The sequence below is a fragment of the Eulemur rufifrons genome, chromosome 7 (genome assembly GCF_041146395.1).
Source record: "Eulemur rufifrons isolate Redbay chromosome 7, OSU_ERuf_1, whole genome shotgun sequence".
NCBI lineage: Eukaryota > Metazoa > Chordata > Mammalia > Primates > Lemuridae > Eulemur > Eulemur rufifrons.
In genome coordinates this window covers 119742063-119754616 of record NC_090989.1, presented here as the reverse complement: position 1 = coordinate 119754616, position 12554 = coordinate 119742063, and the positions used below count along the sequence as shown (strand labels likewise).

The 12554-nt window shown below is 34.1% G+C and overlaps 1 protein-coding gene across 1 annotated transcript in view; it reads right to left on the bottom strand.

The window, feature by feature from the left end:
* STAG1 (STAG1 cohesin complex component) overlaps positions 1–12554 on the bottom strand; it is a 346671-nt gene that overhangs the window by 15902 nt on the left and 318215 nt on the right. The window contains exons 25-28 of the mRNA XM_069473208.1: positions 10951–11090; positions 6463–6564; positions 3660–3808; positions 2593–2721 (exon numbers count right to left, since the gene is read on the bottom strand). Coding sequence (XP_069329309.1) covers positions 2593–2721; positions 3660–3808; positions 6463–6564; positions 10951–11090 — 520 coding nt within the window. The remainder of the gene's footprint in view (positions 1–2592; positions 2722–3659; positions 3809–6462; positions 6565–10950; positions 11091–12554) is intronic.

Here is a 12554-nt window from a genome sequence, read left to right as displayed (position 1 = left end):
GATTAAAATCACACAATGCATGCTTTCTGACCACAATGGAATGAAATTAGAAATCAATAGGAGAAGGAAAATTTAGAAATTCAGAAATAATGTGAAAATTAAAATACTTCTAAATAACCAATAAGTTAAAGCAAAAATAACAAGTGAAATGAGAAGATACTTTGAGATGAATGAAAATCGAAATGCAACCTACCAACATTTATAGGATGTAGCTAATGTTCAGAGGAAAATGTATAGCTATAAATGCCTTTATAAAAAAAAGTTTTCAAACCACTCTACTCCCACCAATACTCAACATCCATCATTCTCTATTACCCCATTTCAGCACCTGAAACTCTTATTTGTTTGCTTGCCTGTTTATATGTCCCCCCCCAACCCCCCCCACCCCCCGCTGCATTAGAACATAATCTTTAGAATGATAGCTAACCATATTAGGGGCTTAATAAATATTTTCTGACCAACATGAAGTCAACATCTTTCCTTAGAACTATCACTTATATTCATATAAGCATTAATTGTCTCTCCAAATTTCTTTTTATTTAGAATATTATAACTGACTTTCCTTCCTATCAATTTTATAAATATCATCTTATTTTCTTATAAACTATTAATCATTACAGTATCATCCTTTTGAAAAGTTTCTAGTTTGGTGCTAAGTAAAACTTATCCCATCAAAATTTACTTTTGAAAACTACATATATATTTCTTTAAATTGTTATCAGTGACCACAAAAAGCAAACAAGAAAAAAAAAAACAACAATCTTTTGAAACATGTCAAATAAAATAGAAAATAAAACTAAAATGAAATTAAAAGTAAAGAAGGAAGGGTTACACAATGGCTAAGCCAATGTTGATACACCTTTGAATTGCAGAATATGAAATCATTTCTGGCTTGACTGTTATTGGTGTATATGAATGCCACTGATTTGTGGGCACTAATTTTATATCCTGAAACTTTACTGAATTCATTTATCAATTCCAGGAGTCTCTTGGTTGAATCCTTGGGATTTTCTAGATTTAATAGCATATCATCAGCAAAGAGTGAGAATTTGACCTCTTCTGCCCCAATTTGGACATCCTTAATTCCCTTTTCTTGTTTGACTGCTCTGGCAAGGACTTCCAGCACTATGTTGAATAGAAGTGGAGATAGTGGGCAACCTTGTCTAGTTCCTGTTCTAAGTGGGAATGCTTTCAGTTTTTCCCCATTCAGTATGATACTGGCTATGGGTTTATCATATATGGCCTTAATAATTTTAAGGAATGTCCCATCTATGCCTATTTTGTTAAGAGTTTTTATCATAAAAGTGTGCTGGATTTTGTCAAATGCTTTTTCTGTGTCTAGTTGGAGAATCATACGGTCTTTGTTCTTGCTTTTATTTATGTGGTGAATTAGATTTATAAATTTGTGTATGTTGAACTAGCCTTGCATCTCTGGGATAAAGCCCACCTAGTCATGATGAATTATTTTTTTGATGTGTTGTTGGATTCAATTTGCTAAGATTTTGTTGAGGATTTTTGCATCTATATTCATGAGAGATATTGGTCTGTAGTTTTCTTTTTTTGTTTTGTTCTTTCCTGGCTTTGGTATCAAGGTGATACTGGCTTCGTAAAATGAGTTGGGGAAGATATCATCCTTCTCAAGGTTTTGGAATAATTTCTGCAGTATAGGTATGAGTTCTTTGTAGGTTTGGGAAAATTCAGGTGTGAATCCATCTGGTCCGGGGTTTTTTTTTTGGAAGATTTTTTATTGTTGCTCCAATTTCTGAGCTCTTTAGGAATTCAATTTCCTTGTGATTGAGCTTAGGGAGGTTATGTGTTTCCAAGAATTTGTGCATTTCCTCCACATTCTGTAGTTTTTGGGCATATAGATTTTTAGAGTATTCAAAGGTAATGTTTTGTATTTCCAATGTCTGTAGTGATCTCTCCTTTTTCATTTCTGAATTAGTTTCTTAAAGTCCTTTCCTTTCTATTTCTTGTCTATCAAGCAAGAGGGCTATCAATTTTATTTATACTTTTGAAAAACCAACTTTCAGTTTTATTATCATCTGTATAGTTCTTTTATTCTCAATTTCATTTAGTTTTGCTCTGATCTTAGTTAATTCTTTTCTTCTGCTAGGTTTAGAATTAATTTGCTCTTCCTTGAGAGACAGTTTATTGATTTGTGAGCTTTCTGTCTGCTGGTCGGAGGGGGGTTGGGGGAGTAAATCCACAACTAATGGAAGCGGAACGCACTGTATGGGGGAGGGATACGCTTGTAGTCCTGGCTTGGGCGGTGCAAACACATTACATGTAACCAGAATATTTGTACCTCCATAATATCCTAAATAAATAAAAAAAAAAAAAAGGAAAAAAATCATTTCCACCTGCTTAATTTAATTTTGCATATTCTGGAATACTAAAAAGTACTCTAGAATATGCAGGAAAAGAACTATATAAATGCTTGAAAGAAAACTAAATTAGCTCCTTAAATTATCAGAGTTTAAATTATCAATAGTAATTATATCTAGATGGCTAAAAAGTTTTCTAAAAGTAAACATTTAAAATTACAATGGAATCATTATAAAACCACTTTTCTTATAATGTTCAACTTACACAGTCTTTTTGTCCTGTCGAAGAAGTTTAGAAGAAAATTCACTTAGTACTTCAAGAAAAGCCAGATTAGGAGGTGGATATTCTTGTCCTTTCTGATTTTGGTATTTAAAGGCAAACTCTATGCCATCCCTGAAGTAAAAGAAAATATCATCTTATTTTGCCAGATAGTATTGTATTCTCAGTGGGTTAAAATTACAAAAACATTTGGGAAGGTAGTGAAATCATCACTGAAGGTACTAAAATCTGATAAATTTAGATGGTAGACTAACGTGAATATATGACATATCTGCAACAAAGCTAAATTCCTATGTGTATTTTTTAGAGGTAATATGGTATCCTGGAAAGATAGATCGTCAGAAAATTTGCTTCTTGGAGCTGGTCATTGTATCAAGCAGCTGTGTGAGTTTACAAAAAGTTTTCTGTAATGACATTGACCAAATCAGTCTTTTTAAACACATCTCCCATAACATTTTCTTCGTGATAGACCAGACAAAAATATGTTACTAAACTTTGCTTTCTATGCTTCGTAAGATGAAAAAAATGGGCTAGGCATGGTGGCTCATGCCTGTAATCCCAGCACTCCAGGGGGCCGAGGTGGGAGGACTGTTTGAGGTCAGGAGTTTGAGACCGGCCTGAGCAATAGAATTAATTTCTACTGTCTGAGCAATAGAAAAAATAGAAAAAGTTAGTGGGGTGTTGTGGCACGCACTTGTATCCCAGCCACTAGGGAGGCTGAGACAGGAGAATGGCTTATGCCCAGGAGTTTGAGGTTGTGAGCTAGGCTGACACCACAGCACTCTAGCCATGGCAACAGGGCAAGACTCTGTCTCAAAAAAAAAAAAAAAAAAAAAAGAAAGAAAAAAGAAAAAAATGGCTAGTTTTAGTAAGTTTTTTTTTCAAATTACAAGTGCCCTACTAGTTGAGAATCTTTAATCTAGATAATCTCTAAAGTTCTTACAACTTGAGAGTTCTATTATTGGTCACTTTAAAAATGGGTCAAATAACAGTTATTTCATTTAAATTTCAGTAAACAAAATTCTTTATAACAGAAAGTACTTCTCACTCACTTGTGAAGTGTGGCAACTGCTTCTCGTGTCTTAATTTGGTCCAGTCCAAATGTAAGGGCAAAGCGACGTGCCAATTCTTTAATGCCACTGACATGGGCAGATGTCCTATCTAGGTTGGGACCTTGTTCTTGAACGAGTTCATTAAATAGCTGGCAGAAAGAAAAAAGATGAAAAAGTCTATAGCTCAGAAATTTTAAAATTTTATTTATTTTCAGAATAGCTAATTTAAAATGTATAAAAGACATAAGGTGAAATGTTTCTCTCCTTGCACTGAACTGCAGCCATTCTGTTCCCTTACTCCAAGTCATCTACTATTAATATTACTAGTTTCTTGAGTTAATTTTCATGCTAGTGGTATGATTAAAAGCAGTTAGGAATTTGCTTCTTTTAAATAATAATAATAATAAAGAATATATTTTGAGATGAGAAAAAGAAATATATTTATAGAAATATACTATATATTTATAAATATTTACATATTCTTTTTGCTGTTATTTTTACAAGATGGCAATATATAAAAAAATAAGATTCAGAACTTTGTTTTTTCACTTATATTGTAGATAAGAAAGAACATTATATAAAAGAAGACCATTTGGATATATGGGGCTAGGATTTTTTCCACCCAATAACAAAATACACCAAAAATTTCTTAAGCTAGGTAGAGGAGTCTGATAAATTATATATATGTTACCTATATACTGTCAAAATAACAACAAAAACAAAACCCTGGAGTAGTAAATAATATAAACACAATCATCATTCCACTACCAAACCTAGAAACGTAATTGTATCTGTACACACCTACCTTCTCTCCTGTTATGAGGGGTGAACTGTCTAGACTTTCACCTAAAGCCACCCCCATCCCCTTGTACTAGAGAAGAAAAGAGTACAGGAGGTTTCACCTACTCAATGGTTTTGTTCCTTTGTTTATCACTCTCTCCTGCATCATTAACTATTCTTTCTTTACTAGATGGCTGTATCTTAAAAATACTCCCAATTTCTTGACCTTATTTCCTCTGCCAGTTACCAACCCATTTCTCTGATTCTCTTTACAGCAAAGGTCCTAAAGAGTATTGTTGACATTTGTTTTCTTCGGTTCCTCACTTCCCAATTTCTCAATTCACTCTAATCACACCATTCCCTGGAATAGCTCCTGGGTTCTAAAAGGTTGTCCATCTTTCTAGTTTTCTTCAGCAGTGGATTGACCTGAACTACTTATTGTGCCATTACTGGAAGGAACAGTTCTTTCACAGATTTCAAATTTATTCATAGACAATTGTTTATGAATTCTTAAACTTTTAAAATGTTTTCACAGATAGGTATAGACAACAGCCTTAAACTTTAAGATTTAAAGTTTATATTTAAAGTGAATACCTTTCATGGTAAAAAAACTTCACGGGATAGCAAAGTAAAAGTTCTCCTTTCTGTCTCCCACAAAATACTGTTAGTCTCTCCAAAGGTAACCAGTGTTAAAAGGCTGAAATTTTCTAAATTGGTATAGACATATTACATATACATATAAAGTTTTTATCTTTACATAAATGGTATCACAACAACATATTTTGTCCTGAAACTTGCTATTTTTCACTTAATATTTTGTCTTACTTCAGAGTATCTCAGTTTATGTAATGATACCTCTATTGATGGACATTTAGACTATTTCTGCTATCTTACTATTACAGAGACTGCTGCAATGAAACATCTTTTACATATATGTCTTGGTGTACACTTGCATATATTCATGTAGATACCTAGAAGCAAAATTACTGACTTAAATTTTGAAATATACTGCAAAACTGTCTTCTAAAACAAGAGCAACTTCTTTCAAAAGGGACCTTTTTCTCCATTTCTTTATCATTTTACTTCATGCCAATTTGTTCAGCAGTAATAAGTATCTCCTCATCTTAACTTTGTATTCCACATTAATATGAATCTTTTCATGTTTATTGGTTTGTAAGATTCTTCCTCTGAAAAGTGCCTTTTTTGTATCCCATGCTTACTTTTCTATGGGATTTATTTATCTTTCTTACTCATTTGTAGGATTTTTAACATATGATTGAAAATATTTCCCCCAATCTGTCATTTGTTTTTTAAACTTTGTTCAAAGTGCTGATTGATGTACAAACCTATTTAAATTTATATAGATAATCAATTTTTAACTTTGTGCCTTCTTTAGAAAAAAAGATGTAAAAAATATCCCCTTATTTTCTTATAAACTTTTATCTTTACCATTTATATATAATGCATCTAGTAGTTATTTTGGGTACATGTTGGGTAGGGCTATAAATAGCTATTTTTCCAAATACATAGTCAAGTGACCTATCACCATTTATTGAACAGTACCAATCCTTTCTCCACTGAGACCTTTATCATAAACCAAATACATTTATATGTAGACATATATATGCACATACCACTAGGCCCCCTGAAATTTCTATTTTAACTGATTAGGCATTTACCAGAAATCTTATTTATATAATATATGCAATACATTTTCTTATATGGATGCTTCTGGTGCCCTTTCTCATTAAATACTTTTTACACTTTTCTTTTTAAATTTCCAATTGGACATTTCATCTGGTCAAAAGTAGAATTGGGATTGCATCTATTTGAAATGTAAACTATAGGATTCTATTCTGAAAGAAAGGAAAATATACCTTCTTCACACCATAAAGTATCCACAGTAATGAATGCACTGATGAAATGACCTAGTTTAAATGATATAAGACACGTAGCACATACTAAGCACTCAGAAGTGTAATGTTATTTCCATTCTTTGCCTCTCTCCTTCCAAATTCCTTACCTGCTGCAAACTGAGAATGAGAGTCTTGGCACACTGAATTTTATCAATTTGCCTGGTTTTACTCAGTGTTTCCTTAATAATATCACCGTAGTCATTGTAATACTGTGAGGAAAAGAAAGTAAACGTAACTTTAAAATTACTGAAATTTCATGAGATAAAACAATCGGTTGATGAAAGAAAGGAGTGTACAGAGGTGTTAAATTTCCTCATCTTAAACATAATGGTAGTTAAATAATATTGTCTAAAGTTAAAGAAATACCTATTTGATATTTAAGATTTAAGATTATGTAGTAATTAATAATAAAACTAAAAATCTGGGAATTCCAGGAAGAGAGGAGGTGTGAAAAATTCCTCATTCTTCATAATATAACTCAACAGATACTATCTAAAAGGTGACAAACCAAGAAACAGAACTTTGGTAGAAACCTCCTGAAGAACTACAACCAAAACAGTTAAAATTGCTTACTTCTGGGTTCCTAAATAGGGGGGAAGGATGGATTAGTATAACAGACTTAACTTTTCATTTAACACTTTGCTTACTATCTCATTGCCCTCCAACATGTCTATATTTTGCTATTATAATATAAAAAATTAAAACACAGACATCTTCTACAGGGACTCAGAAAAATTATAATTCAGTTTTTTTACATAAGATTGAAAGAATTTTCCTTGTGAGTAAATAATTAGGAAGTTTCATTTAAAACCATTAAATCTGGATATTATTTCCAAGCTAATGCCTAAAGCCATATGAAGAAGTGATTTATATTAGTTTGGCAACTGGATTTTCAAAATCTTCAAAAAGATACATATGCTTCCATGATATGAGACAATAAAAGGGGAAATAGCTCAAAAGGATCACCCTTTCAGTGCAGTTAAGAATTTTCTCAATGAATGGTGCATGCCTGTAGTCCCAGCTACTTGGGAGGCTGAGCAGGGAGGATTGCAAGTTTGAGCCCAGCCTGGGCAAAATAGTGAGATCTGGTCTCCAAACAACAACAACAAAAGCCTATCTCAATGAAGAACAAAAGAGAAAGATGTATCAAGACACTAACGTTCTTGAGCAGGCAGGTTTCTTAAGTTTAGATATTTGAACTAATAATCATGTACAGAAGTTGGGGGGAAAGTCACATAGCTATATATCAGAGTAGCAAATAGCTATTAGAATACTCACAAAAAGGTATAATGAGCAGAGGTGTACAAAAAATGCTAAGGATGATCAAATGTTTTTAATAAAAAAAATTTTTTATGAGGAGATACAGTCTTTGGTATAAGATGAAGGTACATTCTTGGTGATAAAACTTTTGAGTAAGACTCACTTCTTGGAACCAATGCAGTATTGTTAAGGGAAAACCAGAACTCAACACATTTTATTCTTCTCTATTTCCAGTTAAAGGGAAAAACTATTAGGTTATTAACTATGAATGTCCGATTTCCTTAAATACTAAGTTTGACAGTTGATATCTCCGACCTTTCACTTTGACACATCTTGTTTTATTTTTATTGTGAAAGTACATCCTCAGTCTTCCAAATGCACAGTTTGGCTTGTGATTATTTTTCACCCTTTTTTTAGAGCAATTTTTGTGAAACCATGGATAAGTCAAAAATTTGTGTAATTTTCGAATATGCATTCCATTGTGGAACCAATGTAGTGCCAGACAGCTCGAAACATCAACACAGTGTTTGGGAAGGATGTGGCTAATGAATGCACAGTACATCGATGGTTTGCGAAGTTCCATTGTGGTGATTTAAATCTTAGATATGAGCCACATGGGCAACCTGAGACCAAGGTGGATACTGATGAGCTGTGGTAGAGGCAAATCCACCTCAACCTACTTGTTAATTAGCAGCAAGGTTTGATGTGTCTATTCCAACAATATTCGACCATTAGAAACAAATGGGCAAGGTAAAGAAGCTTGATAGATGGGTACACTTGCATGAATTAAATGAGAATCAGAAGAGCTGTCATGACACAAAGACGAACCATTTCTACACTGTATCGTTATGTGTGATACAAAAATAGATTCTTTTTGACAATTGCTAGCATTTGGCACAATGGCTAGATAAAGATGAAGTGCTGAAACATAGTCCAAAATCCAATATTCATCAAAAAAAAAAGTTAATGGTGTCTGTTGGGCAGTCCAGTACTGGTATTATCCACTATAGCTTCATGAAACCTTGTCAATCAATTACAGTAGATGTCTACTGCAACCAATTAGATGAAATGATGAGGATCCCTGAGATTAAGCAGCCAACACTGGTCAACAGAGATAGTCCAATCCTCTTGCAAGACAACGTTCGACCACATGTTGCACAAACAAGGATGCTCAAACTACAGAAGCTGTACTTGGAAACTCCCTGTCATCCACCTTATTCACTAGACCTTGCACCAACTGACTACCATTTCTTCTAGGCTTTGGACCACTTCTTGCAAGGAAAAATATTCAATTCTCAACGAGCTGTGGAAAACACCTTTTGTGATTTCATGGCCACTCACCCTCCAGGCTTCTTCACTGCTGGCATAAACAAGCTACCCTTAAGATGGCAAAACTGGCTGGGTGTGGTGGCACATGCCTGTAATCCTAGCACTCTGGGAGGCCAAGGCAGGAGGATTGCTTGAGCTCAGAAGTTCAAGACCAGCCTGAACAAGAGCAAGGCCTCATCTCTACTAAAATAGAAAAATTAGCCGCATGTCATGGTGTGTGCCTGTAGTTCCAGCTACTTGGGCGGCTGAGATTAAGAAGATTGCTTGAGCTCAGGAGTTTGAGGTTGCAGTGAGCTACAGAGACACCACTGCACTCTACCCAGGGTGACAGAGCAAGACTCTGTTTCAAAAAAAAAAAGATGGCAAAACTGTGTCGATAGTTTAGGAGCATATTTGTACTGCTTCTTGTTTGAGATATCATAAACAAAGCTTATTTGAAATTGGATGTTTCATATTTAATGGCCTAATATATAAAAAGAGTAACATAAACACCTTAAAATGGAACTGAGATCCAGGTTTAGTGAGGAGATAATGAGAGCATCAAGTCATTCCAAAGGAATGTTTCTTAGGCTGGATGAATCATGTCCTAAGGAAACTAGCACAGATTACGGAACACTGTGCTCTTTAAGGAATGGAGAAAAATAGAAAAAATGCTAGAGGCAGATAGATAATAGTCCTAAATAGAGACAGATAATCATAGTTCTGAGTTTAGAAAGGGAAAGAAAGTCATATGAAAAATTAAAGAGCGGTTCCCCAAAAATGCCTAGGATCTACCCTAGATATTCTCATTCAGGGAATCGGGAACATGTAATTTGGAATAATGCTCTAGATGACTGATGCAAAATCAGGATAAAGAATAACTATTCTGAACAATATATTAGTGAGCTTGATGCTGAATCTAAGACTACAGAATACATCATAAAAGCAGTGCTTGTGAATACTTAGAAATGAAATGGTCACTAAGAGCAAGCAGAAGTTTACTAACATATGGTATTTTCTTTTAGAAATGTTCAACAGGCAAATATCACAGTCTATCTGTGTATCAATAGTTTGGAAAATTCTTTCATGATTTCTTTGTAGACTAAATAGAGAAAAATGAGCTGAAACAGAACAAATAACAGTTACTTTATCAATAATCTATAAGCTTCTTACTGCTGAAATCACGTCTTAACATAGTCACTGCCACACTAGAAAAAAATTTTTTTTCCTTGGGGCCACAGTGTTTTATTACAAAAGTAGAATAAAAACTTCAAAAACAAAATGATCCTTTCTAATTTACTGAAAAATTTGTTATTTTTTATTGTTTTCTGTGCATGAGTTATATGCAACTTGAAAAATAGTTCTCGAGGCTCCCGAGGTGAAGAGACAGATGTGAGTTACATATGCTTCACAAGGCCCTGGGCGCAAAACTACCGTAAGTTAAATACAACTCACATGGCAGTTAATGTGTTAAACCTCTGGCTACCAGCACAGTGCTCACCACATGGCAGTTTTTCAGCAAAATATGATGAATTAGCTATACTATATCATAGCTGGAATCGGGCCATTCCCAAATATGGATGAAGATACAAGTAGATCAAATGGCACACACAATATTCTGAATATGGGCAATACAGAATATTCTCTGTGACATAAGCACAAGGCAAATACAGGAAAACTGAGATGTGTTCACTCCTATCTGTGCCTGTTAGGCCATACCATTAAGAAATCTGAGCACTGCTTTTTCAGAGGGTCAGGAACAAAATGGAGCTTATAAAAATGAAAACAGCCAGAAAGTGAGTATATTCTTTCATATAAATGCTAGGAACTCCTACTCAATGGAATTGATACAATGGCACAGACTAATAAAAAAACATATAAAAGAAATTTTTTCAGAAAATCATCCACATTACATAGATGAAAGCTGTCAATTTTAGCTTCTGTCATCATCATCATCATCATCATTTCATTTTAATTGCAAATTTGTCATTTAGATGGAAGGAGAAAATAAGAATACGAAACTATACCTTCATGTAGTGTTTGAAAATGTCTGCAGCTGCATGCATGTCAACAATGTCATAAATGATAAGTTTGCTGAAGGCAGCAAGTAGATTCCTTCTTTTATGTAAGGCTTCAATTTTATTAGCTTCATCTTCTTCATCACCCTCTAACCACAGAAAATAAGTTAGTTATAAATTTTATCACTGTATTCCAGGAAAACAGTGCAGAAAATCTGTATAATTGAAAACTAGGTTAATATTATAACTTCATAAATAGGTACAATTCAGTTACTGATGGGAGAAAAATCTTACACTGATTAATTATTTTTGGGTGCTGCATTTAGTTACACATTTATCAAACACTTAATAGGCACTAAAGTTATCTTCTAGGGAGACCATCATAGCAAAGATTGAGTAAGATAAGCAAACAATATAGTCTCCCCGCCATATCCACGAATGTGGAACCCTTGGATAGGGAGGGCTGACCGTACTATGCCATTTTACATAAGGGACTTGAGCATCTGTGGGGGTCCCTGAACCAATTCTTCATAGATACCAAAGGACAACTGTATAAAAAAATTGTTTTTCTGATACTTTTGTCATAATAGTAAGATATCTATTTACTTTAAACATGCTGTCTTTTCTTATTTTAATATTCCTTATGTGCTAACATACTTCCACAGAGAAGAAATCTCTGAAAAATTTTAAGACATGGAAAAAATTTTCTTTTACAAAAATACTTGGGGGAGTAATGGAAATATATGAAGGAAATAATTTTAGTGCTTGTCCTAACCATGGTTACATTATCAGATGAGAAATAAAATATTTTACAAACCATGTTGTGCACATATCATTTTTTAAAAAAATCCTATCAAACACTTTCAAAACAAGTAGTGCTTCTTCCTCAAATCTTTTAGTTTTACACTCCACTGGGTTGCCTATTTCTTATTCTAGAAAACATTTTCCAACAAGGCTTTGGATGATAACATTTGTTTCAGGCTCTTTACTGACACTCTCATGTCCTGGCCTGCCGTTCCTTGGGGTGAGCTTTCTTCTCTTCTTCACATGTACATATTCATAAAAGAACTTACTCTGAATCTCTTTCTTTCCTTTCTACTAATTAGTCCTGTTGTGAACCATCAGTGCTTTGAGAAGTTGGAAATCTTTTTGCTTAAGATAAGTGGCAGATAAATTTTGTCTCCTGACAAATATAATATAATATAGACTCTAAAACACACTGTTTCACAGCCTAGTACTTTCTAAAATATTCTGTTAAGAATATTCTAATAGGCCGGATGCGGTGGCTCACGCCTATAATCCTAGCACTCTGGGAGGCGGAGGCAGGTGGATTGTTTGAGCTCCGGAGTTCGAGACCAGCCTGAGCAAGAGCAAGACCTTGTCTCTACTAAAAATAGAAAGAAATTAGCTGGACAACTAAAAAAAATATATAGAAAAAAATTAGCCGGGCATGGTGGCGCATGCCTGTGGTCCCAGTTACTAGGGAGGCTGAGGCAGGAGGATTGCTTAAGCCCAGGAGTTTGAGTTTGCTGTGAGCCAAGCTGACGCCATGGCACTCTAGCCTGGGCAAGAGTGAGACTCTGTCTCAAAAAAAAAAAAAAAAAAAAAAAATT